We start from the raw sequence: 27,042 nt of genomic DNA, 5'->3' as shown, positions 1-27,042 counted from the left end.
CTTGCCACAATCTCCTGTGTTGTCCATCTGTCTCTCTCTGGTAATAAAATGGTATCAATACTGTGGAGAGGGCAGGTGGGCGGGTGTAATAGAGTAATTTATTTTAGTTGTCACAGAAATATAAGTCTTTGATTAGGGAGCTATACACATCAGGCTACACAAATAGAACCTTTCATCAAATCACAAAGCATGTGACACTATTGACCGTGGAGTCCTCTCACTGACTTTTGTCTTCCACAACAAGATTCATAATACAATATATGAAAAGCTCAATGATGCAAAATGCAAGGGTAATACGGCTCAAGGCAAATTATGTGCCAGTGTACCAGATGAGTCTCACATTTGGGCCAATAAAATGCATGAATCAGCTGTTGTTTTTGGACAGTGAAGAGAAGATGTTGATGCAAAAGATACAGACCATTGTTATTCAATGAGTGTGTTAGAGATTTGCGACATCCTCACAACAGGTTTGGTGGCTTCTTTTTCCCAGTCTGGGAACTTGAGTCTGTTCACCTGGATTTAAAAAAAATCATATCACCCCAGCACAATGGGGATCATCATTTAAGTGATTTAGGTTTCATGTTGTGATGTATGGCCAACATCTGGCTTGCTGCTCAAAACATACAGACAGGTGACCTTTATCAGAAGACCTGAAATAGATAAAGTTGATTCCATACAGTGCCTACTGACTCACTGAATAGCATGATGAGTGTGAAAATGACATGCACCAGATCTCAACCTAACTGAGCACCTATGGGAAATTTTAGAGCAAAAGGTTAGATAATGGACATCAGTCAATCCTCTTGAGGAGCACTGAAGCTGCTCTGCTTGTGGTGCCCTGTACCATTATAAGACACTGTTAGTTGTTTTTTCCTTAAGCCTGTTTGTGCTTAATAATTCAAATGCTACATCATTACTTAATTACAAGCCAAAAATTCACCACACACTCATCCTCAAACGTTGGGCTGATTGGGTTCCCTCTTCTGTGCACCTGTTTGTGAATCCTGAGGGGAACTCAGTGGTACAGTGATTGATCCCATTATCTGGACAATTATTGGTTATTAAACAGAAATTGGAGAATATATCCTAGGTTTTGGGTGAGTCAACTTTAATTCACAGTCATATTTAGTTGTTGAAGAAGTATTCAGGTTCTAACAATACCACAATGTGTATATACTGACTTACACATACAGGACCTGCATTCAATTTTGCTGAACTAAAAGTATGGAAGTATTGTTGGCAAAATGTACTGAATGTACCAAAATTAAAAGTACTCATCACCCAAAGATGTATATACTATATCATGGTATTGTTATTATTATTATTCATTATTACTATTGGTGAATTTACATGTGTTTTTTTTTTTCAAAATCCATGTGCAATTTTCTCAAAACCTTGTGCAATGCTCCTCAAATATTTTGCATTGACAATGTATTTTTTACAGTTCTTTTGCTTAAAATGTACATGTATATATATATATATATATATATATATATATATATATAGTTTTATTCTGTATTTTTTAAATTCTCTTAATATTCCTGCTACTATTGCCTGCTGCCAGTAACACCCGAATTTTCACCTGCAGCGGATTAATATAGCTTATCTTAGAAGTAAAACTAAAAAGAAATTTAAGTGCCTCAAAATGAACTGCACTTATTTACAGTATTGAACTAATTATACGTATTTACTTTCCACCACTGGTCACATTACATTCGAAGCTAATTGTGCAACACAACACCCCATCAAACTATTATTATAACGAGTAGTTTACATAGAAATGGTCAAAATTCTAATATCTATACTATTGGCCAATGATGACAGACAGTAGTGGACAGTTCTAAATGTATTTTTACATTATACAGCTGGTACAATGATTAAACACCGACATCTAGTTTGTGTTTTATCAGTAATTTCACCTGCCAGTTGGCAAACAAGATAAATATGAAGCCGTCCAATTGAATTTCACGCTGACTGTACCTTTAAACCACTCGGTTGTCCTGCGCAGCGCACAGCGCCGTCTGGAACGGTCCCAGTCACTGCGCATGCGCCGGAAGTTGCTGCCGCAGACAGCAGCAGCAGCAGTGATTCGGCAGCGCAGGGCAACGGGAGAAAATCTGTCCGTTTTAAACCATGGCGACGTACTAAACGATGCCTTTCGCAGAGATAAACGGAGAGTAAGTAGTTGTATCTTAATAACACGCCTGCTGCCCGGTACTGTGTGACATCCTCTCAAATTGTGGCATTAATATTAGGAAAGCCTGAGAAGGCAACAATGGGACTGTGTGTGTTTCAGACTGACTGGCTAGGTTAGCTAGCCCGGAGCCTGGGCAGTCAGCTGGCACACTGACTGGCAGCATGCATTTTACTGCTGCTGTGCTGCTCCCCTGTATTGTCTGTCTGTCTACTGTAAACCCTTACGGCTCAGCTGTCATGTATGAGCCGAACATATTTTATTCAGGTACCAAAGGAGTCATAAATTGTTGTTCAGACCTGGCGTTAAGTGAATGAAACTGGGCTTGTGTTGTTGGGCTGGTTAGCTAGTTCGCAGTGTGACCAGTGAGGATTAAGTGGAGCTCCTGCCAAATCATCATCAGGAGTACATGTTCACCTTTAGGATTTCCATTAACGTGATGCAGACAGTTTTGTGCCACCTCTCAGGAGAAATGATAAGTTCCCTTCCTGGAAGAAACCAGCTGTGGTGGAAGTTGGAAGTGTGGTTATCTGTGCTATTCAGAGCTTTCAAAGTATGCTCGAGCTGTCACCGAGTTGTCTCCCACTGCTACTATCCGATATGCTCATTAGGACGTGCGTGCACGGATCCACGTTTAGGGTGAAGTCGTCTTCAGCCGTGATACAGATGTTGTGGACGCTCCCGGCTCGCCGACGTGTCTGCAAATAGCGCCTCTCGGTAAACCGACAGAGGGAAAGTGTTTCCACCTGCAAAGGCAAGTGTTAAAGGTGATAACAAAAGGTTGACGTCACCGGGCTCATCCTGATCCTGCCGCACAACCTCGACCGCTGAGGAGGTGGAGGAGGAGTGCAGGAGGAGTAGTTTCAGAGGAGGAGAGCAGCTTTTCTTTCTCTTTTTTTTGCCACAACGTCTAGATGGTTGGTGTCTGGAAGGAGGCGGTCCAGCTCTGATCAGATTTCGGCGATCCTAAGGGCACACTTAACTAATGGGATCCTATCGATGTTTCTCCCCCTTCAGCCCGGTCTTTGCACGGCGGAATGTTAATGTTGCCACAGCCGGTCCGTGCTGTCTGTGGCTGCTCTGAGTCTGGTTTTATTGTTGTAGTCGCTCTCTAATGTCATGGAGCTTGACGGACATGATTAAGAAACACACAGCAGGGTAAAGCGACACTTGTGTGACTGACTGACTGGACTATGGAAGTGATCGGGTTCACTCTGCACATGGTAAGGTGATAAAACTATGACTTGTCATGAGGTAAAAGCTGTTTTGTGTGCATTTGCATGCGCGTGAAGAACCATGATCTTACCTTTACCATAACAATGGTGAGACTGTTTGGTTTATGACAGCAGGGAGGATGTGCTCAGCGATACCCAGTGCTTACTCTAACATGAGCCTGACATTACTTGCTCAAAAGTGCAGTTTTGCAATGTAGCTTTCCTCCCCTACATTTTCCAAAGAGCAGATAATTAAATTTCAGACCTTGTCGTCTGGGAAACTCGGGCCCCTAGACTCTCTGCAATTATCGTGTCGAAGGAACCCTTTTTGCATTGGGGTGCTATGTTTCCCAGCACAATGAAGATTAATTAGGTCTTAGAAACAAATGACTGTAAGGCCTCTCCCCATCTGTGAAATGCAGTTCACCTCTAATGACAGCAATTTGACATACCTAGAAGAACGAGAGTAAAATGCTCCAAAGTTACTGTAAGATATTGTGCAAAGGATAACAACACATGTTTGACTGCGCATGCACTTGAATATTCGCTTCCATTGAAGTCTGAAAATGATTTGTGTGTTTGCGCTCACTTATGACGGCGGCAGATAAGCCTGAATGTCAGGAGCACCTGGTTCATTAGTTCATGCCATGCTGGTCAGCATTACTAGAAAATTACAGCGTTCCGCTAAATTGAAATAGCACTTGAATGCATGTGTTAATTAGATCTCTGCGTGGCTTTTCAGCGTGCCTCTCTTCCTCTGCCCATGAGTCATGTGCTGACTCTTTGACCTGTCACCGCAAACCCGGAGTCTTTGCTGAGGGCAAGCTGACAGGAAAGCAAGTCTGCATTGGTTTTTTCAGCCAACCACTGACAAATATATTGGAACATATTGATTTACATTGTGGGCAGAGGAGGGTAATTTCCTCTAAAATACTTGTGTAGCATCTCGGCTGCTCTGGCCTCTCAGTCTACAGTTGCCTGCCGACGAGGTTAAACTACTAAAAAATACATATTGAAGAGGACGTACACACTTACATATTTAAGCGTACATGAGTGGAAGCTTTAAAGTAGTGAGCAGAGTACAGTGTGAATGTGATATGAACACCCACGCAGTTTTCCAGATACTAACCTCACTGTACCGAACTTTCTTCTTGTAAGCAAAACGAGCCGATGTTGGTGAGTGAGCACCTTACCCTGGATCCCGGATGTTTTCTGTTGCAGAGGGTTCTCCACGTGACAGCCAAACAATCTGATTCCCAACATTAGGCTTGTCTCAGACAGCAGTAATAAGAGGATAACATCAAAGCTCTGCTTTATTTCTTAGAGACTTCAGAGCAAGACTATGAATAACAGATCACAAGGTACAAAGACTGAACCAGAGAACTTGAGCGGCTTTTATGTTTCAGCTGTTGTTGGGATTCACAGGGAGCTCATTAAAATACATTGATTAGTAACAGTCCTGATTCTGTGATTGTTGACTGTGAAATGGCTCGACTAACCAGCATATTTTCGATGCAACGATTTTCTGTGCTGGAATGAGCCACTTGGCTGACGCTCATTTTGGTTTATTCAAAGCCAGTCATTTGATGTAGCATTTTAGAGACGGTACTTGAATTAGAAATGTGTAACCGTACGCTCTTACCAAAGCAATACATTTGTCCCTTTCATATTCCAGCGGGGGCCTGTGTATGTTAAATCTCTTGCAGGTGTTGTCTGTGAGTTTTATGTGCATAGCAGATTTTTATTTTCCTCACCCTGGGTGTTTCAGATGAGCACCATTTGTTGAATATCATCCATTTGCTAAATGAGGCTGCCCCCCCCCGTCCCAGACAGCAGGGCAGAGATTTCCCAGGTACCAGTGACCTGCCAGAAGGCTCCACCTTTCAGTTCTCCAGTCACCAGGGCAGCTGTCAGCCCACACTCTCCCACTCAGCCACCCACTTCTTGGAGAGACATTCTCCAGGCCCACTCAATGTCCTCTCAGCTGTATGAGTCTGGTCTCAGACAGGGAGCAGATGTTTGGTAGCCTCTGTGTGAGCCAGCAAAATCAGGAGACCTAGTGTGAGGGTCGAACGCAGGTCAGGCTGTTGAGTAAAGAACTGTGGCCACATGATACATCCAGATCAGGTGTTTAGGACATCATGGGCAACTTCTGGATGCCTCTGAGAACAAGGGACTGACCTGCAGGGCTCAGGCTGCGGGTCAGCTGTTACATGGTATTTAGTTTGGTTCACATGGGTTTGTTTTGTGATGTGCCAAACGACTGCAGGCGATGGGCCTGATTTGAAGATACACTTTCTTTCTTGCAACATTTTTGTGTTCTTCATGACTCTTTTTTGCATGTATTTGCATGTTAGCCGGCAGGTCCAATTAGGACAAAAAGCACTGCTCTTGCCGGGTAGTTTTTGTGATCAGCAAACCCAGAGCCTTAAGCCAAGGAGTGCTGCAACCTGACGTCACTAACACGAAGACCAAAGGACTTTCTGAAATTGTTGTGTCTTCAGCTTGAGGGCAATCGGGGAGAAAAATCTAAGCTGCCAGGTGACATTCACAGCAAAAACAGCAGTCGTAGCAGCAGGAGGAACAAGGTTTGGTTTAGGACAAGCATCTGTCTGATCAAGTATGTTGGAGACGACAGGGTTGTTTATCCACCTCCATCTCACAGGAACAGCAGAGGAGCAGGGCAGATACTGTTATCTGTTTATGGCACAAGATAAGGCCGTCTCAGCCGGATCACTGACCCTCCACTGACACTCTCCACCCCCAATACCAAGCCCTGTGTAATAAGAGGTTACCAGGCAGGTCCCATATCACTCTTAAGTTATCCTAATAGATGCCATTAGCATGTCCGTGGTTATTGCTGCAGTTTTCCAATGGCGACGCCAACTGAACATATCAGGGCATCATTAGACACGACCAGAGAGGCTCAGACTCTGACCTGATCTGTGGGGTCAGAAAGAATGCCACAACAAAGCAGCAGCAAAGCTGGAGGGGATATCAAGTGGAGGGGATAGAGGGAAAGGGAGCTCAAAGTGTCATAGTTGGCACAGACATTAGATAAGGCTAAGCTACCAGAGGATTATAGGGGGAGGAGATGTAAAATGCTGTCGGCTAATTGGGCTTTATTTTTAATATTTCAGAGGGTTCATTAGAGACTAAATTGGTGAAGGATTTCAGCTCTGGCTGTAGTCTAAGAGTCTTTTTGGGACAAGCCTTAAAACCTGAATAATAGCAGATATCTTGTTTTTGAACATGGGGTATAGTTTTTTCAGAGGAATGCTGCTGTTGTTTACTGGGATTTCTGTGATAAAAAATGGTTGCATTTCATAATTCTTGTTTAACTGTACATGTAGTTATCTTACATTCTCTCCTGCAGTGAGAATACACTGATATTAATAATATCTCAGTCTCCAAGAGAGGAGCTATGTGAATTTAGTAATAAAAAGCTGTGTTTTTTGCTCTTGGTAACCTTTGGCAAGATACAGTAACCTGAAGGATAGAGTTTACGGCGTCATAGTTATCTTCTCCAAAATGACAAAGCAGTGAGTGTGTCTGAAAGCCTAACTAAGCAGCCGAGGATCGGCGGCTTGGTCTGGGTGTGAAGAGCTGTGCTGGGGAGGGACGGAGGCTGAGCTGAGAGCGCCGCTGAGGAGAGCGGTCAGTGCACGGCACTTTGCCATGACCCTTCTCAGTTTATCATCGGTTGCACCACTTCTCCAGGCCTCAGTGTGTGGGTGTGTTTTTTCTTTGTGCGTGCAGTGTACTGGAGATCGAGCGGCGCTTAGAATGGGGCCCTTTATAACCTCCTAACCCTCTGGTCCCTGTTTGCAGCCATTGTTGGCCACAGTGAATGGTATCTCCGTGCCTTGAAAAGTAACCAGATGACATTCTTCCTGTTGTTCAAAAGGGCCTGGGGTTGTGTTGTGAAAAGCGGCTGAAAGGATAGGCTAAGACTGTGACCTTCAGAGGCTAATCTCTGGCATGTCATTCAGTGCCCGTTTGAAGCAAATGCAGACCTTTCTCCCTGATAGCAATGTACCAAGTCAAACAATGCAGAAATTCCTCTTCGCTTTTCAACAGTTACACTCCAAAAACAGCCAAGTTAGTTTTTTATTAAACCTCCGCTATAAAGGAACCAGACGATGTTTTGCAGCGGCCGAACTGAATCGTTATTCCAGACAGGCAGTGTGTCTGACACCTACATTGTCCAAACAGTCTCTCCAGCCTGTGACTGAGCCCTCTGTACACAGACCTGTGGCATCAGCAGCCCCTCTGTACTGCATGCTGAAATACCGCTGCTGCTGTGAAAGCAGTGGGGATGAAATGCACTTAGTGAGACAGTAAACATCGGTGCAGCTCTCAAACTAGCTTACGTTGTTTATGTCTCCTCCTCTCTGGTGTATTTGCTGTCTTCAGCTGACTGTGTTTCCTGGAATGTGCAGAGATGCAGTTGTCGCTCTGCTGGGGGATGTTGGCTGTAATCACAGTTCATAGTTCAGCTCTGTAGTTGGTCTCAACCGAACAGCGGTCGGACAGGAGTGGCTTTATTCTCCTGATCTAGAAGACCGCACTTGACATTACCGTTCTTGTGCGTTGAGGTTTTTTATTATGAAGACTGTCGGTCACACAATAGGAGCACGTCCATTTTTTTCTTTATCATGAACAGGTTTAAAACTTGCTATTTAAACTTCAAGCATTACATTTCTGACACTTTAAGATAAACAGCCTTCACAGTGCAATTCAGTGTTGCTACTTGGCTGTGGAGTATTCTGTAACATTGTGACTCTGAAACCCCCCTTAACCAGATGCTTTTAGCCTACACTGAGAACGAGTCTTTACCATTAATGTGTTCAAGGGGATTTGCTTTTCAGCACGTTAGAATACACTTTACTGGCATTGAGCTGTCTCTGTCTAAATGATCTCTGAGTGCAGGTCTTTGGTTGACAACAACGTTTTCTCCCTGCATCCTGTGAATAGTGCTCTTGCTTCCTGTGTTAACACTGTGCCACCTGTATGGGGTTAAGATTGGGGTCAGAGCTCTTGCCGGAGTCTGTTGTCTGGGGCCCCTTTTTAAGGAGCTGGTTGTGCAGGGGACTGAAGTGGAACAGAAAAGCTGTCAGGTTTTTAAGGCCTCTTTTGTCAGACATCTTTCAACGATAAATGATTGGCATATCTCCTGCCATTTCCCCCTTTTGTTTGTGGCTGTTGAGTTGGAGAGCAAATAATGAAATTGACCATTATGTCTGATGTATATGCAGCCTGTGTGTGTGTGCGCGCGCGCGCGTGTGTGTGTGCATGTGCACATATAAAAAGGCGAGGTTGTTTACAAAGGAAGCATTGAATTAGAAAAGGAAAATGTCAACTTTTATCATGCTACTGCACAACCATTTTGCATTAGTCAGAAAATATCCCCTGAAGTGGTGTAACATCCGCAGAATGTGATTGAGATAGAGAGGGAGACTGGGTGGGGGCAGAGGAAGAAGGGTGGGCCACAATTTAAAAGGCATACTTGAAAGTACTCGTGTGTAAAGAGTCCTGAGGCAGGTCATGTTGCTGTGTGACAGAGAAGCATTCGTCTTGCTGTGTATCTGACGTCCCAGGGTCTCATTGCGAGGGTTTGCCTGCGCTGCGTGTCGACTTTCTGTAATTAATAGCCAGTAGCCCCCTCACCCCATCAAGGGACCAGGTGCTGCTTAGATCTGCTCTGGCATGGAAAGACAGCAGATACGCTGGTGGTGGGTTTCACTGTTATTGGGATAAAACTCACAGATGTCACCAGCATCTCTCTCTCTGTATACCTCTCAGCTGACTGTGTACATATAAACACGCAGTCGTAGACTCAAAACAAAGAGACGTATAGTCATTACTGCAAGTTTTAATGGTGCGCTGCTGATGGATAGCTTGTTGCTAAAAGATATGGTTCATTTAGTCTACTTTGTGTCAAGCACCATTGTACTCATGTCCTGTGCTGTTTAGCAGGGCTTGCGGCCCTGACAGATTGCCATCCCGATGGGGAGATTTACCCAGCCAGCACTGCCAATGGCACTGACACCATCATTAGGCTTTGATCAGCTGCAGTCTGCAAGGGGAAGAAGAGAGTAATATTCTTGATCTAATTACTAGCAGACATTTCAGGCGGTGTAATGTGTGATTTAACCTCTTGTCAGAGGCTATAAAAGGAAGCTGGGTTAATCTTCCTGGCAACCTCTTTTCCACGCAGGGGAGAGTGCCTTTAAATTTCCTTTTCCCAAGAAGCTGGTAAAAAGCAGTATGTCAGTGTGGTATGCTAACACACCATGGCTGACTTTCTACTTGAAATCTCTCAAGGCAAGAGTTCTCTGACCTTTGAATGTTAGCAACAGCTGGTCTGCAGGAACTCATGTGCTATGTGCATTTGGAGAATTGCAAGTAGAACAAAAAAGCTGTCCTTTTGACTTCTGCTTCTGCTGTGCTTCCTCCAAAAGGATTGTTTTGCAGCCCCCTTTGTCTCTCTCTCTTTCTCATTCTTTCGCTCTTTCTTTTTCTCCATCACCACCCACACACTGCAGCACGATGAGTGCAGGAGACTTGATTGAACAAATAGATTGTAAGTGGAATCGAGGGGTTTGGGTTAATCAGTCAAACATAGTTAAACAATTCTTTGGACATGAAGGGATTAGTCTTGCCTGCGTTGAGCTCATCAGATCCCATTCTCCCCAGCGCTGGCCGGGCTTTTAGGGCCAAGGGCCACAGCCTCTGTGGCTCCATGGAGAACCACACACGCACCCCTCAGCATGCTCCATTGCCTCTGAATGCCCCACCACTCTCCTCTCCCTTTGTTACCGAGTACAATTGGAATGATGGATTAGCAAATTAAATGCAGACCTTTCTATTCATGGCCATCCTTGCTCAAAGTCTCATTCACTGGATCTATCACAAACCTACTTTAAAATGGTTACCACGTTCACTGTATGTCCTTTAATTCCTTCAGAAAAGTGTGTCTTTTCCCCTTAAAATGCATTCTTAAAAAAACAATTCAGTGACTCTTTCCTAACATAAAGGCTCTTGGTATCTTGTTTTTACAGTGTGACTTCCTGTACATTTTATTCCCCTTTTATTCTGAGTGCTGATCTGATAGGAAGAAGCCGTATGATGATGTGTTGGCAAGCTGAGTGCACAGCTGCAGCCAGGCTGAGTCTGCTCTAAATTACTTGTGTCATAGTCTCCTCCATGCTCTTGAGAGCAGAGCACCCACCCTGTTGGCCCACAGATAATATTGACCTGCCTGCTTGTATCGTTCACAGTTGAACCGATACCGGTACTGGTACCTGAAATTCATGAAAATACCATGTTGGTAAGGAATTTCAGAAGCAGCCAGTGGCTGATTGTTGGCCAAGGTTTGTAAATATGCTAAGCTAACATCACAGTGAAAAAAGGCCAGTTACCTCCAACAAAAACTTATCAAGGTTGCTAATCAATTACCTGAAGATATCAATGAAGTTGTTGATGCCTCACTTAAAGTTTCGTTGTCCATGGAGGGTTCAATGTAGTCTACAGCTACAGACTGCGGCCACTGTGGGGAACTTGGCTTTCAGGCTATCAAACATGGCATGCTCTTCAGCTTTCTGTATATTTGACCAGGTGTTTCCTCAGGTTAGATGTGCTGCCCTGGCCAGCCTTGCACCGATTGATTAAACATAAATTGGTACCTGGTAGTACTCATGTAATTTGGTCTATACCCTAAAAAAGTACCAAGTTTTGTTAGCCACATTGTGGTGGAATTTTGTACAAATGTCATCATATTTTTCCCTTGTTTTACTTTATTATTTTCTATTGGTGTTCACTCACTAATGAAGTTCAGAGTTATTTGTTTTGTATGTTTTACTACTGTCTTCTGCCACTGTTTTAATCCATGCCCATTAAATTACAGATACCAAAAATGACCTGGTTGCAGCTTCTCAGCTGTGAAAGATTTCTGCTTCTCTTATTTGGTAGTGCTGAGTTTATTTGGATTGGACTGTTGTTTGGGCGAAAAAGTTATACGATGACCTATCACCTACGGCTTTGGGAACTTGCCATGTACATTTTTTTTCTGATGACAATAACAGTCGCTTAATTAAGACAGAAATCAGCAGATTAATCAATGATGAAAATAACTGTCAGTGTTACAGCCACATTTGTAACTGCGGTGAGGCACGTTCAATATTATAGTAATAATATTAAGAATTTATCTTCATCGATCATTTTGATCACATAGTATTTCTTAATATTGTCAAATGTTATCTTTTCTAAATTGACAATGATAGCTTTCTTCATAACTGTTTTCCTCTGAGAGCAGATGGTTCCAGTTATACAGTCTCTTGTTACACAGTCTGCTGTAAACAACATGTGATTTCCTTTCTCATGGAGAATCATGAGATATTTTCATATCAGAAGATTATATTTTGTTAATGTATGTTTACATTTTGATTTTGTGGTCTGCTGTCTCTCCCTCCCTCTGTCCCAGTCACTCCTCCGGTGCAGTGTGTCAGTGTGTGTGTGTGGGGGGGGGATATTGCTGTCCTCTGTAGAGACCCCAATTAGCAGGACTAGCAGGCCTCCTGAAGGTCACTCCCAGAGCTTTGGTGTGAGAAAAGAGGGGGGGCTGGGTCGGTCAGAAGCAGCTCTGAGAGTGACAGGGCTGAACTCTCATCTGGACCCAGGAGTTCTCACACAATAACCACTTTCTTAACTGCAACAGCAGTTTGCATATTCTCCATTTTTGCATTGCACAGTGTTGGCAAGAAGTGGCTCAGGATATTGCTAAAGGTCAAGTGTTCTCAGCGGACTGTCATAGTATACTGTGACCATATCTGAGAGATCCATTTGTCATTAGTTCCAAAGTCCCCTACTTCATCAGCCCGTGTCTGGTGTCGGCTATCTCTGCCTGATTGATGGCTCTGTCCTTATTGCAGGGAACGGGGGTCGATGGCAAAAAATTTGCTGCTGGGTGCATTAATGCTGTGCTCAATGGCATAGACCTTTGAGCATGCCTCATCAGTCTTGAATCATTGGACGGCCGCAGGAGATCTGTATGAGCGGGCATGATGCAAGAAAGCAAGAGAGAGAACGATAGGAGAAGAGTTTTTATCATCTGGGCCAACTCTATTACTCATATGACTATCTCACTGGTACAGGCGAGAAGAAGAGATTGAATATTTTGATTTAAGCTTAATGCGTCCAGGACTAGCCACACACAGTGTGAGTACGAAATTAGTTTGTTAAAGATTTTAGCAGTGATACTTCGGCCAGTTGAGAGGGTATTGTTTGAAATTTTTTTCAGTCTGTCTGAGGCAATACAATAAACGAGCTCCAGTATCGATACAGGAACAAAAAACTTTTCATCCCCTCTTTTGAGAAAATTTCTGTAAAATTCCCTTTTTTCCTGAATAATTTTACATTTTGCTGAAACATGAACAGCTGTACACTAACCTTCCCAAATCAATTTCCAGTCTATCAGTGGCAACATTTTGCTTAAAATCAGGGATCAATCAGTTTCCAGGATAACAAATCGGACCATTTCATTCTACTTTTTGGTAATTGACAAGTTTTGCTCCTCTCCTGCACAATAAATACGTTTTAGTCTATACCAATAAGTATTGAGGTTCAGTATGTGGCCGTAGTGAAATTCTGAATATAATCTCAATCTGTCTAAACTGCTTGACAAAACTGGGGTCAGGTGCAAGATATAGAACATTTTAGCTTGTAGATTTTCTCACTTAGACTTCCCAACATATCCGCTGTTGTGCTAAAGATGCTCAAAAAGCTCCATCAGTAATTTCATAATGGTCATAAAATGGTGTTGTTATTTTTATGTGACATTTGGCTTGTTTGCTTTGGTATTGTGATGATTTGTTTTTGTATATTAAGCCGGTACCCATGTAGGAGTGAAAATTCTGGTGCCATGACAACACCAGTACACACCAACAATATGTGTGGGCTCACAGTCAGACAGGCAGACAGACGGAGGGCCCTGCAAGCCTGGGAGGGCCAGATGTTCCCATGCAGACACAGAGGTGAGATGTTTGCCATGCCGGGCCTGTGTTTGCCTGGCTCTCCACAGAGTCACCAGCTGGCTGCTCGGCGCCCTAAGTCGATGTCTGCTGGGGAAAGAACTGGGGGCAGTGAGGCTCTCACATATACACAGAAGATGAAGGATAGACCGCAAATGTCTTGTGTGTCGCCAGGGGCAAAAGGAACACGTCTCACACAACCCTGTTCGGTGGAGAAAGATCTCTTTTATTCTTTTGCCGCTCTGTAGATGCGAGAGGGACTCGTTTGGTCTCGCTGGAGGCCAGACTGAATGTCAGAGCTGCCATGGAGGCGGCTGACCTTACCAGCCTTCCATAGACACAGGATGGAGACGGGTCAGCTTTTATCGAATATGTACACAGCAGGGTTTGGAATCGGCATTTAGACGTTTGTTTTTGACTCGTGTGGCTGCACTTCTCAATGCAGCAGAATATTTTCACCAGTTCTGTTCATCGCTTCAGTTCTGTGAAAATCCACCATAACTGTATCGCAGTAATCCACTCGTACTAATAATATGCCTCAAAAAGAGCTGCCATAAATTCTGAAGGATTATGCACCAGCTTTAGAAACTAACAATAACAAATTAAAGTGGATATGAAATACAGCACTTTCAAGATGAAGCTCTGTTTTACTAAAATTCTTTTGGATGTCAGTGTTCATAAATGATTGAGTGGCCTACAGTTATTACAGCATCTAGATTCTTAAAGCTGGAGTGCAGGACTTTACATACAAATGACGGTGCGTTCCATCCAAGCCTTCGCCAAACGAGTTCACACAATGCTGATTAGGCCTCATCATCGCCAGGAAAATCATCATGTATTTCACAGCATACCGGAGTTTTTAAATCTGGTATCGACAGTCCCACACTGCTACAGCGGTAGTTTTACCTCAACCAGCTTTGATTGGCCAGATTGCCAGAGCTGAAGGGAGGAGCAACCGTAGCGACGGAATAGGCTACAGCGACTAAAGTATGGTGGAGAGCCTATGCATCAGTGGCGTTGTGTAATTACTCCCGCTGCCTTAGGGGGGAGACACTGCAGGTTTAAAATTGCTGGCATTTTTACAGATGTAGACACTGCTCATGTTTTCATTTTCTCACAAGTCAAAGTTAAGACTTTAAGGCGTTTAAACCAACAGCATGTGAGCAACGTGTCAGCAAAAAATAAAAAGACTAATGGTTACCAAGATTATGTTTTTAATGCAGAATAGTAAAAAGGTTGAATTGTTTTTGAGTGAGTGCTCCTGCAGAGTTGGACCAGGCATAAGTCTAATTAGGGCTTTTTCTTGATGTGTGTGTGAATTGGTGCTGTATGTATACAGCTCATATGGGAGAGAGGCCAGTTAGTATAATGGCACAGTGGATAAATCTCTCACAGCAGGCCTGTGTAACACTGGAAGCTGTTTTTGTGCGTTAAGCCCTTTTAGGATGATTTGTGAGAGTCAGCGTTTGCACAGTTCTGCCTGGCAGAGCTGCTCTGACCCCCCTCTTAAATCACCCTGGCTGCGCTCACTAACAGGCCAGGGCTGGTTAATGCTGGGTCAATAATATGGGTCTGGGTGGCACAAACGCACAGAGACTTAACGTTTTTGTTTTTTTTTTTGTTAAACACAGCGTACGTGTCAATGAGAAGACACTGGAAATACTAGAGGAGGTCATTATTCCTGTGGAGGAAAGTCACTGGTGTATATGAATGTTTGCCTGTGTAGTTTCCTATGCATGAACATACATGCGTGTGTGTGAGATGGAGAGCGATGGGGGAACAGCTGCATTGATTTGGTCTTGTTTGCTGAGTACTCTGAGCAGAAATGTAAGCCGTGGGAACACCTGGAGAGAGGGGAAAATGGGAGAAGAGGTGGTGGTGTTGTCAGCTCTGCTATTGGCTCTGTACCAAGCATACATGCACACACACACACACACACACGCTCACACACACACACCTCTGATGTGTGAGGGCAGCCTGGGATCCCAATCAGCAGCACTTAACAAAGCTTTCCTCTTTCTCCCTTTAATCGCAGGCTCAATTTGTCACTGGGGTGTCCAATTTCTGATAAGCGCTTTGACTGAGAGCGGCGAGGTGGGTGTGGGGAAGAACACAAAATGGATGCACCTGCTAACAAATGAAATCAAACCACTCCATCTTCATTTCCCCTTTTTCCGCCAGCTGGAACAATGCTGCCGCGCTTTAGCTCTTAGAACATTGAGTTATTTCCTGCTAACCGGGGAGAAGGCTGGCTGACTTACAGTCAGATAGTTGCAGCGTGCTCAGAAGTCTGCTTTTAAACCTCTGATGGACAACTGGGCCCCATTTCAGTGTCACATCTGAAAGGAATTCTGTCGAAAGCTAATTGCATAATTGCCCTTTTAACCACAGTGTGTTATTTTGGACGAGTTTGGGAAAGCTCTTCAACAAAATTCTTGTCGTTTTTGCCTACAGAGCAGAACACGTAGCTCATATGTAATATTAGATACAAAATCTTTGGTACAGATCAGTTCAACACAGGCTCATCTGTTTGTTTAGGACTCTTCATCTTGCCTGTTCCACAACTATGCAGTTTTTAGCTGAGCATTCACACAACCAAGCAACTTGAAAAACCAGCCGCCTGTAGTCTGACAGACTCTATCACTGCACATACCTGAACAGTACAGATAGTAGATTTATGGCAGTGTGGGATCTGTATATCTCTACTGTTCTAACCATGCCATTCTAGTCCTGTTCCGGACCCCAGTCCTGGCGTCTGACACAGCAGCATGTGACTCAGCACATTGTTGTCTGGTGTGATATGGGGATACGTGACGATAACACCGCTGTGGACATGAAAGGAGCAGTGTTGCTCTCGTATGTATGAGCGACATCTCTAGGTTGTGTGATCTGATGGTTACCAGAAGGCTCAGGTTCTTCCAGAGGATAAAGAGTCTCTTCCATGGTGCTTTCTTGCATTCCTGTGCTTCTCAGTGTTTCTCCACTGGTGGCATATACTAAGCTTTTTTCTGCTTTTGGTCCATCAGTAGGTCCATCATGTTGGTTCAGGCTGAAATGTCTCAACAACTGTTCCAATTAAATTTTGTACAGACATTCATGGTCCCCACACTTTAGTGATCCCTTGACTTTTCATCTAGAACCAGTAGCAGGTAAAACCTACAGTGAAATATTTCAACATCTAATTGATCGATTTCCTACTGACTTTGGTGGTCTTTGGTTGTCACTGACTTTTCCTCTAGCACCACCAACAGGTTCATATTTGTGGTTTCAGGTGAAATGTCTCAAAAACTATTGGATAGATTTCATGAAATTTGGTACAGAAAGTCAAATTGTGATCCCATAACTTGTCATCTATCCCCATCACGTGTGAAATTTTCCTTTGGTTTATGACCAGACACCTGCGAAAGTAATGACATTCCCATCAGCCTCAGCTATACTTTGTGTTTAGTGCTAATTAGCAAAAGTTAGCACGCTAGCACGCTAAACTAGGATGGTCAACATGGTGAGTCTGCTAAACAGCGGCAAGTTTGCATTGTTATCGTGAGCATGTCAGCGTGCTGATGTTAGCATTTAGTTGAGGTACAGGCTCACTAGCATGTGGCTGTCGACTCTGTTAACAGTAGCTTCCAAGTCCCACTGCTGAGTCAAACTGGTGAAGTTGTAGCGCTGGAATCAGAACAGGCCCAGCCTCTGAACATTGTCATGGATGATTTTAAAACAGCCTCTGATTAATATGACTAATTTCATGTGTTAAGAATTAATTAGTATGAGATGTATTAAGAGTGTGAGTAAATCAAATCCAATCTCTAGAGCTGCTTCATGAGATCTTTGCTTTTCTTTTACTACATGTCAGATCTTTTTTTTTTCCTCCCTCAAGTGGCTTAAAGCTGTCATGTCTGAGAGTAGGCTGGCTTATTCCTCAATGAGGCATGCGCAGCTTCTGGCTGCACTCTGGATGGATTTGCAGCAGATAAATAAATAACTAGGCTGGCACCCCTCACTTTGGATCCCCTCTGTTTTGGCAGGCCATCCACACTGCATTTTCTATCAGGTGTAAACATGTCTGTCAAACGGCACAGCCAGGGGCCTCGGCATTTTGGCATTCATGACGCCATGCATGCAGCACTGCCAGCCCTTTCTGTCTGCCCACCTGACCTTGGCCAGGCTTGACATGACTGAGCACACTTAGCTCTACCTTCCACATTTGTAGAGCTCTTCGGGAAGCCAAGTGGGCTTAAGTGGCTGTTAGTGAAACTGACCCTAAGTTGAAGAATGGACCTTGGCTGGCTGTCCCAGCAGCTCTGACGTGGTGGACGGGTAATGGCCATGACATAGCTCTGGCAAAGATAGCCAGGACTTGGACACTCACTGCCTGATATCTTCTCATCCCCTCATCTCGCCACCATTTCTGTCGACCACTCCACCGTGAGGAGATCATCCAACAGGCCAGGCAGCTCTAAACTACTGATGTGAAAACAAGACTGAGTCTGATAAGAGGCCACATTCTTTGGAAGTGTTCTTCCTTTTCATTGATTCATGATACACGGCTCCTCTAAGAGCCTTTGTTCTTATTATGAAACCAACTTTCAGTATCTGACATGTATGCAAAGATTTAGCCCATCCAGATATGGACTATGCATTATTCTGGGGGCATGCTGTCTCTCTCTGCTCCATATCCACCAGCTCACCTCGGGGAACTGTCACTTTTTCATCAGTTAGTTACTGAGCGTTCATACAGCCTCCCAGTTGTTTCACAGACCCCTCCCTCCCTCTAAAGAAGAGTAGTTTCAAGTAGCTGTCTTCCTCTCTCCCACACTACTGCAGTAGTTTCCTTGTTTGACAGTTTTATCCCCGTCACACCGCAACTTGGAAACCACTATTTTACAGACTTTCAATTTGTGTGTGAGTTTGGGTTTAGGTTGGCTGTCTTCTCTTCGTTTTCACCCTGGCCATCATGGCCGTCTCCCACTCTCTCACCCTTTCTCTTTTGGTGTGAGATAACAGTCCAGGTTGATGAGGGGTCTCTGCTGACTGAAAAAGGCCCGTTCCAAATGCCTCGGGATGTGCCGGAGTCATCAGGATCCATTGTGTGAGACTGTGAACCAGCCTGTCGTAGCCTAACATGCCCATGGCCCTCTGCTAGCAACAGAAATAATTTTCTACCTCTGTTGTTTGTAAAGCCTGATGGGCTATTGAAGGCCACGCTGATGTGTCATTTCTTCCTCTAACATGCTTAAGAGCCAAGGCTTTTTTCCCCTTTCTTTTGACAGAATGCTCTAGCTTGGTATTCAAGGGTAAAAAGCTGTTCTCCTCTTCCTACTCCTTTTCTTTCTTTACCTCCTATTCAGAGACTCAGCTTGCAAAGAAAAGTAATTTCACTTTCTCTGTCCCTGAGAGAATCAACACAGTGAAGTTGCATTGAATTTCTACTGCAACATTTTTTTCTTGGCTCTATTTCAGACCCATAACCTGGGGGTAAACATGCAATTAAAATAACAGCAGCCTGCTTTCTCCTCCACTCCTCTCCTTCAGCCGTTAGCACAAGCAATGTACAACATGGTGACTTGGTTCTCCTAATTGCTTTTGCTTTTAATTGGTATAGAAAAGCTGTTAATATTCAACCAGCAACCAAACACACTGTCTCACCTTGTTTTTTTTTTCTTCATTGTTTCTCTTCGCTAATTTTGCTGTACGTGTCTTCTTCTAATGATCTTATTTTTAGTGCACAGTCCTCGCTTTTCCTCATGTGTTACTGCTGGGTTTCATGGATGACTTCCTATGTAATCAGCCTGATGCAGTTCCCAAATTTGTAACATGCAGAATGTAGATGATGAGGAGGATATTGATCAAAAGATATGGCAAAAATGTAGTCAGCTGGTCTATTTTCCTAAATGGCTTGCATCTCTCCTGTTCCTTATTCCTCTTTGCACTTTTTTTTTACTTTCAGATGCCTTTCTTTTTCTGCTTCCCCATGAGGAATGAGAAGAAAATATAGGTCAGCTTTTATGGGAGCAATTTGACACATGACACAAGCCATGCGCATCACTTGCTCAAGTCCTGCTTTGTCTGCTTGTCTTTATTTGTCTATAATGAAAGCCACACAGTTATTCGCACACTTTTATTACAGTTCTATAAGTAGCTGGTGGAGACTTGCCTAGTCACGGGGGCCCCCCCCCCTAATACTCTGAGAACCCTGTGGTGTCTGTCTGCACGGGGCTGATAGTGTGAGACGCCTGGCTAAACTCCACCAAGCCAATCCCTGCTCCACAGGCCTGCCCAGCTGGCTCTGCTCGGCCTCCACAGACGCAACTCTGTTTCCACTCAGGACAGGAGGGGCCGTGTCCCTGTATCACAATGGCTACTAAGCCGTCGGGGTAGACACCTATTTGCCTGGATGGGTGGATGGCTGGAGAGTCGAGCCCTATTCCAGACCAGGCCAAAACCCCTGCACGGTGCACAGAGGACAGTTTGGACTCGGCAGAAGCCAGCCGCTGAGTCACATGCTGATTACGACCTGAGGAGTGGCAGCTCCAATTTTAGTGAGCTCGGTCCCGGTGTGGACTCGACACTCTATCAGGTGTTGTCATCCTGCTCCTGATACAAATAGTCCATGTGTTGAAAAAGCCTCTGTGGGGGTGGGTGCCTTTGTAGAAAGCGCCAGCATTTGGCGTGTGATGTATATTTGAAGTCGCTGTGGCAGTGGTGCTGATACGCGAGTCAGTAGACGTCAGGCTTCTGTCTGTTGGGTTTCATCTCCTCCTGCTCTGCGCTGCAAAGCAGAGTGTCAGCTGGGGCATTACCATAGGCTGACCTTTGCCGCAGCACTCCCCACTGCACAGCTTTCTGACATTCAGGGGCGCTGTGGGGGAGGCAGGAAGGGGGTGGGCTGATGGGCTGTTGGCTGTTTTTTGCCTGTAGTGTGTTGATGTGTGTGTTCTTATAACAAATGAACTGACAGTTTCTGCTGGTGTATGTTTTTTCTTCCCCCCCACATCATTTCACTCTCTCGCTACTGTTCTGCTTTTGAAATCCCTAGCAAAGACACAGTTGTATTTGATATTTAGTTTTCCTCCACCCCAGACCTTCCTGTTGTCAAAGAGATTGCTGTTATCTTTGTGTGAAATCTTGGCACCCTGATAAATGAGAGAGAGCTGGAAATCTTGCCTGCTGACATCAAGGCGCTATGTACCTAAAATCCTTCCAAGGCAGAGGGAAAAGAATAACATATCAGGCCAATTAAAGTTAATGCATGGTGACACGCTGAATCGAGGGCAGGGATTGCTGCCATATGGCGGTCCAGGCTGTAAATCAGAAAGCAGGGGAATGGGAGGAGGATGAGAGGAGTGGGAGGCTGGGCAACAGAAAGGGTGACGCAGCACCAACACCCCCAAATCCTCAGATCTGTCTCAAGACTGCGGCTCTGCCACCCACCACTCTCCCCCTCTCCCCTTTTCTCCCCCCCGCCGCCCTGCCCCTGCAGCACCCCAAGGTGCAACGCTCTCAGGTATCTGTGTAGAACTTGGCAGCTTCATTAAGGCTTGTTTTTTCTCCTCTCGCTGGGAGGATTTAAATGAGCTGTCATCCTGACCTTTTTGAGCTCCTGCTTTTTAAAGCGAGTTCAGCCCCCCCACCACCCCAAGCCCGCCACCCGTCTTTCTCTCTTTCCACCTTTCTCTCTCGCTTTGTCACTCTTTCCTCCACTTGTCTCTTCTCCCTGCAGGGGGGAAGACACTTTTAAGCCATCACCCTGCGGCAGACAGGCATGCCAAGGTTGTTTTGTGGGTAATTGCCTCTCTCATAGACGCTGTTTGTCTGTGCACACTTGCCGCCCTCTTCTGATGCCACGCAGCAAAAGGGGAGGGCACGGACTCTGTAGACTTAATTTGCTCCCTGACTGTTCTTCAGTGCTGATTAAGCAAGCATCTGTGGTGTTTTGAATACAGCAGTAAGCCAAGTGGAGCATGGCTAACGTTTTCTCCCTCTCTATTACATCAGGTTATTGCACAAAGTGGCAGGCATTTATTGGAGCTGTAGCCCAGTTTATTCCTTTCTTTTCACCACAGCCTGAGCCAGCGCCATTGTTTAATGTCCCCAAAATAAAGGCCTCTTGGAGGTCCGGGGGACTGCAGTATTGATCAAAGACTCACTAACTTGTCAGCGCGAGGCCTCTTGAGTGTGTTCTTTTCGAGTCTACAGGAGTCATTAATTTCCTCCGCCATGGTCTAGTGGAGGCGGAGACGTAAAGCGCAGGTAGCAGGGTCCAACTAGCTGACTAACATGCAGGGCGAGGAGGAGGAGGGACTGAGTCGATTTAAAGCTGCCAGCCCCTCAGGCCCAGTCTGCCCGTTTTACTTCAGCTGTTTGATGTTTAATTGAAGTTGTTATTGGCATCAAATGTCACCTTACCTGATGCTCCAGGTGTGAATCAGTTTCTAATTGAAAGGTAACTATGTCTCCCTCAGCCCTGTGCCTCCGGGGATCGGCCACAGAGTTCTATTAGTCTGGACCCAGCCTCTGTATCACCACGCACCATGTGCTGCCTTGCAGTTATGTCTGACTGCTGACCTCTCCCCGTCTCACTCTCCAACTCTCTCTCTCTCTCTCTCTTTCTCTGCAGTGTGAGGAGAAGTGTGTGTCCCATGTTGCATTAGTGTCTGTGTGAAATGCTGGCCTGTCTGCCAGGGCCAGGTGACCTCCCCCTCCAGCTTCTCCCCCACACGCAGATGAACACTGGACTTCAGAAATGTAAGTGCTGATCTCGGACGCGCGCGCGCGCACACACACACACACACACACACACACACACACACACACACACACACACACACACACACACTATTAACTACCACCACCATCCCACACAACAAACCAAGCTGTTACAATCCTGCTGCCCGCCCCACGTCAGATGCCCATGCCAACCCTGGCCTCGTTCTTTTCTGCAGCTTTGTGTTAAAACCAGAAAGAATGAGAGAATATCTTCGTGCTCCAGGACCATAGATCTGCCTTCAAGGGAAATTAGGATGAACTGCGCCATTAATTTGCTGATGAGCAGTGAACTGCCCCCCTCCCTCCCTCCCTCCCTCCCTCCCTCCCTCATCGCTCCTGAAGATCTGTCTGCCACAGGAGTGCGGTCCTTTGTGCGTGCTACAGCGCTGTCACCACATTCATGCGTTAGATTTGACCATCTTGGCTACTTTTCACCATCAGGAAGAGTCGGTCACTGTCAGACTGGCAGACAGATTGTGGCTGAGTGGTTGTGCCCTGATGATCTTGTAATGTGAGCGAATTTAAGAAGCAATCTGCTGCCCCGGGTTTAATGGCAGTCTAGTCAGAGCTGGCCCACTTAATTCAATGTGTTTGAATTTCACAACTCAACTGCTGACAAACTTGGACTCTCACAGAGTGAGGGGAAGCAGCACAAATGGAGAGTCGAAGTCAGCAGTCAGCAGCGAGAGCTGAGGCAGGATCTGGATCTGGCCTGTGAGATTGGAGGAGATTAACGTAAGACTAATTGATGAATGGAAATGGAAACAGTAAGTCTTTCTGTTTTAGACACATTCAAATGTGCACATTCACATTTTGTAATGTGTCTTGATGATGCCTGCACACAGTCACACTTGCATATGCTGTACTTACATTCTCTTTGTCTGTGACACAGTGAGCCTTTTAGATATAGCCGAATGATCAATCACTTCCCCAGCATTGATTACAGGCCATCCAGTTGGTCAGCTTTATTTATTTGATCATAAAAAGTCTACGTCTCCTTTTCCCTCCTGCCGGTTTCTCTGAGTGGAAACTCAGCCCCAGCTTGACCCATTTCTGCAGCATTTTTTTTTTGTTGTAAAATGCTCCAGCTCATCAAGACTGTAATTTCAGAATCACAGTAATCAGCCAACCCCCAGGAGATCAGCGAGCGTGAGGGAGTCTGCTAAGTGCCAACGTCTGTTGCCTCACTCAGGCGGGTTTGTGACACGGTGCAGCCATCAGCTACACTGTTTCTCTGCTCTTCCTTTGTGTGACACACTAAGGCACATCAGAGCACGAGGCGCAACTGGAGTTCAGTTTGTTTTTCTGCCCAACGCTGCAATCCGTCTTGGTGATGCAGCGTGCTTCTCACAGCGCGGCCGGTCATAGACGTGTAATTTCAATCTATTTTTTTTCTCCTCGTCATTCTCTCATAATGCTTTTCCTTTTCATCTGCTCTTCAAAGTACCATTAACAGACACAGTGTTACATCAAAAGCTGCGGAGCTGTTTTTCATTCAGACAAAATCATTTTTATCAAAGTGCCATAGGAAAAAGTGAATTAGAACAAAATCTGTCCACTATCCAGCCCCGTAGATCAGCTTCTGCATATCTGCATTCTGTGCAGTTTCGAGTTTTCTGGCACACACAGCCAGAGCCAGCCCTCAGCCCTCAGTAACACTCTGCCGTCTCCCTCCTGGCTGTCCACAGGACTCGTTGTCTCTGCAGAGCCCCGTCGTTCACCCAGCAAGGAAGATCATTTGACAGCTTAACTCCATGAGAGGTGTACTTGACTTCTTTTAAGTGAAATTCATAGACTAGTTGTTGCAAAGGTGAAATCTTTATTTAGTACACCGACAAGTTCCCACAGAAAAAAAGCTCAGATGTAGAGTTAGCATAACTGTAGAGTTAGCATAACTCTACATCTGACATAATTAGCTCCAATTTGTATTCCTATTTGCATCTTTGTGCACTCTCCTTCTAGCTACTCAGTGCACTCTAATGCTGGTCTCTTGTTACAGAACCTTGTCTTTGACACTCTCCCCTCCCTCCATTTTCACAAAGAACTCTAGATCACCAGGCTCGCCGTGCTCTGCGACCTCTCCTGCGGGTGAATCTGTGCATAGGAGAGTCATTTAAAGTTATGAGCTCGCAGGTTGCTGTCAGAGGCAAGGCCAGAGCAGCTGCTCTATTTATCATCAGGGAGTGACTGTTAACAGATGATGGCTGTGAAATGTAAAGGCTGTCAGAGGAATAGATCAGGTACGCAAAGAGACAGTGGGTCACAAAGAAAACTGCTCATACTCCAAGCAGGATGACTCAAGTACCACGAAGTGGCCCTTGGTCTTCAGTTCTTTCAGGCAGAACAAACAGTGAGCACAGCTGGGCCACTTGGCCGATTTTCACATCTCAGTCCCTATTGAGATCAAAAGCAACCATCTTCTCATCCTCTCCTTATAATATTTTTCATTTTTCAAAGGTCATCAGCATGGGATGCTCCGCTCGAATGTCTGTAAAAATATAAGGAGGTGGCATCGTGTGGGAAACCAAATTCACGTCTAATTTGAATCTGAAGCTTCAGACCTAATTTCCTGCTCTTGTGTGAAAATTGCAATTTACAGCAGCATGAGCCCCTGCCCCCTGCTGCTTAAACCTTGTTCAATAAAAACACTAGTTTGAATAAAAGAAACCCTAATTAGTGCCTGCTGACTGTGCACTTGTGTTCCAGCTAGCTAGCTAGCAGCGGGGTAATTAACGCATGGCCCGACTGGCCTCTTTCCCCCGTTCCCTCCCTGGGAACGTGCTTAGCTGGAGATCTGAGAGATGCTATGCTCGCAGCCGCCTACAAACTTCACTCATATCCTCATTAACCCTCCCTTGATGCTTTAAGCTCTTCAGCTAATCCAGGTTTCAGGTTAAGGTTGAAATGCTAATAAGATGCACTTGCTTACTAGGACACATAATCAACATCTGCCAGAATCCTTAAACAGATGTAAACAGCAAGAGGTTGATTTTATCCACTATTAGGGGAACAGTAATTTACCAATTTTATTACACATTTTACAGCAGTTCTGTTAAACTCTCCATTATGATTTGCTTTTTTTTTACCCCAAAATGCCTGCCTAAGCTTTGTTAACAATGTATAATCCCTTTTCCAATTTAATGGATTGGTCAGTTTCCAGACGTTGACATTGCTTTCTTTGCTACTTGCCTGAGTCTTACAACTTAAGTATAAAACTCATTACACAAGTGCCAGTGGCAAGGAAATAACAGTGTACACGGTTACATGCTTGTTGCCGTTTTCCTTGCTATATTTCTTAATCTGAAAGGAAGTGAAAGCTGTATTTCCCTCTGTCTTTAAGATTGCACATGGTTAAGTTTTCCTAAATAACAATCACAACCTGCACACATATTTATATTACTTTATCGTTCCATTCAGGTATTATGTTAAATTTATACATCTCATTATGTAAAATTTCCACAGTTGTGTATTTTCTGTGAAAGAAAGCCTGGTCTATATTAAGACAAATTTTCAGATATTATGTCACCAGTTAATGACAATAGGGCTAAACTAAGCGTGTTTTGATCAATCAGTCTCTCATGCTTGTATTAATGACCCCCCACTTCACCCTTCCTTGTTGGCTCAGTATGTACGCTTCTTTCCCCACACAGCTCCTCTGTGCCTCTCTGAACACAGAGCAAGCCCGGAAAGATGATGTTGAATTTGAAGTAAAGGTGGTCTTTTTTACGCTGTCCACAATCCTGGTTTCATCCAGAAGATCTTATTCCCATGAAATGATGAACGATGTTTTATTCACTGCAACAGCTGATGGTACTCTCTTCCCACCTACTTACAACCCTTTCTACAGCTGCACTGACATGAGGTTGCAGACCAAGGAGGCTCTGCCAGAATCTCACAGCCTCTAAATATATCTTGAATACTTGACAGAAAACAAGTTGCATTTATCAAAGAGTAGTTTATTGTTTGAAATCTTGCATTTTGTGTAGTAAATGTAACCCGCTGATACCTTGAAAACTGGGTCTGTTAACACTTAGCAATCACACTGCTTTTGTATTTATGCAGTCTGGCTCTTTGTCATTATATGAAACATCATTGCCAACAAGGTCATTAATCACTACCTGTGTTTGACAGGTGAAGTCCATCCTTAGCATGTCTGTGAGCTGGTGTGTAAGTGTTCATTTATCTGTGTTTGCTTACCCTGGCATTTATTCAGCGACAGACATTAGGCCTCAGCGATGGCGGGTGTCGAGCTCCAGTTCCTTGGCCCAGACCCCTGCATTAATGAGGCTGCCATCAGCAGGCTGAACACTTAGTCACAGCAGCCCCCTGTGTGCTGCCCCATACCGGCCCTGCACATCGCTACCCATTGTTTCCTGTTCACAAATAAAGCGGGAATTAATTAGCCAGTTGGCACAACTGTTGGTGCCGCCGTGTCAGTGCTTGCAGTTCAGCTCTGTGCCTCATCCCTCAAGCCCAGCCTGTCTGCTGAGGGACTGAGCATAATGGCCACGGCCGCATGAAACCGCAGACCTCTGCCAGCAATTCAGACACTTCACATTACTGCTCACTCAACGACAGAGAGGAGTAGCCTGTGTGCTGCAATGACAGCATCTGTTTTACCTGAACTGAAGTCCCCTCCACAAAAAAAATGAAAGAGTAAATTAAATGTAGCTCAGTCACTAGTCGGACCAGTGATCCGTCCCACGGATCAGCTCCACTCATGTCCATCAGTCCGAAAGCTGCGGTGTAAGTAGGTCAGACTGGCGGGGCTGTGGTGATGGGGACAGTGAAACAGAGGAAAGCAGGGAGAAGAGCCTGTCATTCTCTGAAACGATTA

General features: G+C 44.8%; 1 protein-coding gene across 3 annotated transcripts in view; it reads left to right on the top strand.

The window, feature by feature from the left end:
• The first annotated feature begins 2,068 nt into the window (after positions 1–2,068).
• fam222ba (family with sequence similarity 222 member Ba) overlaps positions 2,069–27,042 on the top strand; it is a 29,652-nt gene continuing 4,678 nt past the window's right edge. For 2 of the 3 annotated variants that reach the window (XM_041951714.1, XM_041951712.1), the window contains exons 1-2: positions 3,118–3,417; positions 22,057–22,184. In XM_041951714.1, the coding sequence (XP_041807648.1) occupies positions 22,103–22,184 (82 nt within the window). In that variant the 5' untranslated portion in view covers positions 3,118–3,417; positions 22,057–22,102. Of the gene's footprint in view, positions 2,178–3,117; positions 3,418–22,056; positions 22,185–27,042 lie in introns of those variants that run through there. The other variant, XM_041951713.1, reaches the window with a different exon arrangement.

This window comes from Chelmon rostratus, chromosome 14 (assembly GCF_017976325.1).
Source record: "Chelmon rostratus isolate fCheRos1 chromosome 14, fCheRos1.pri, whole genome shotgun sequence".
NCBI lineage: Eukaryota > Metazoa > Chordata > Actinopteri > Chaetodontiformes > Chaetodontidae > Chelmon > Chelmon rostratus.
This window is presented reverse-complemented; position numbering and strand designations above follow the sequence as displayed.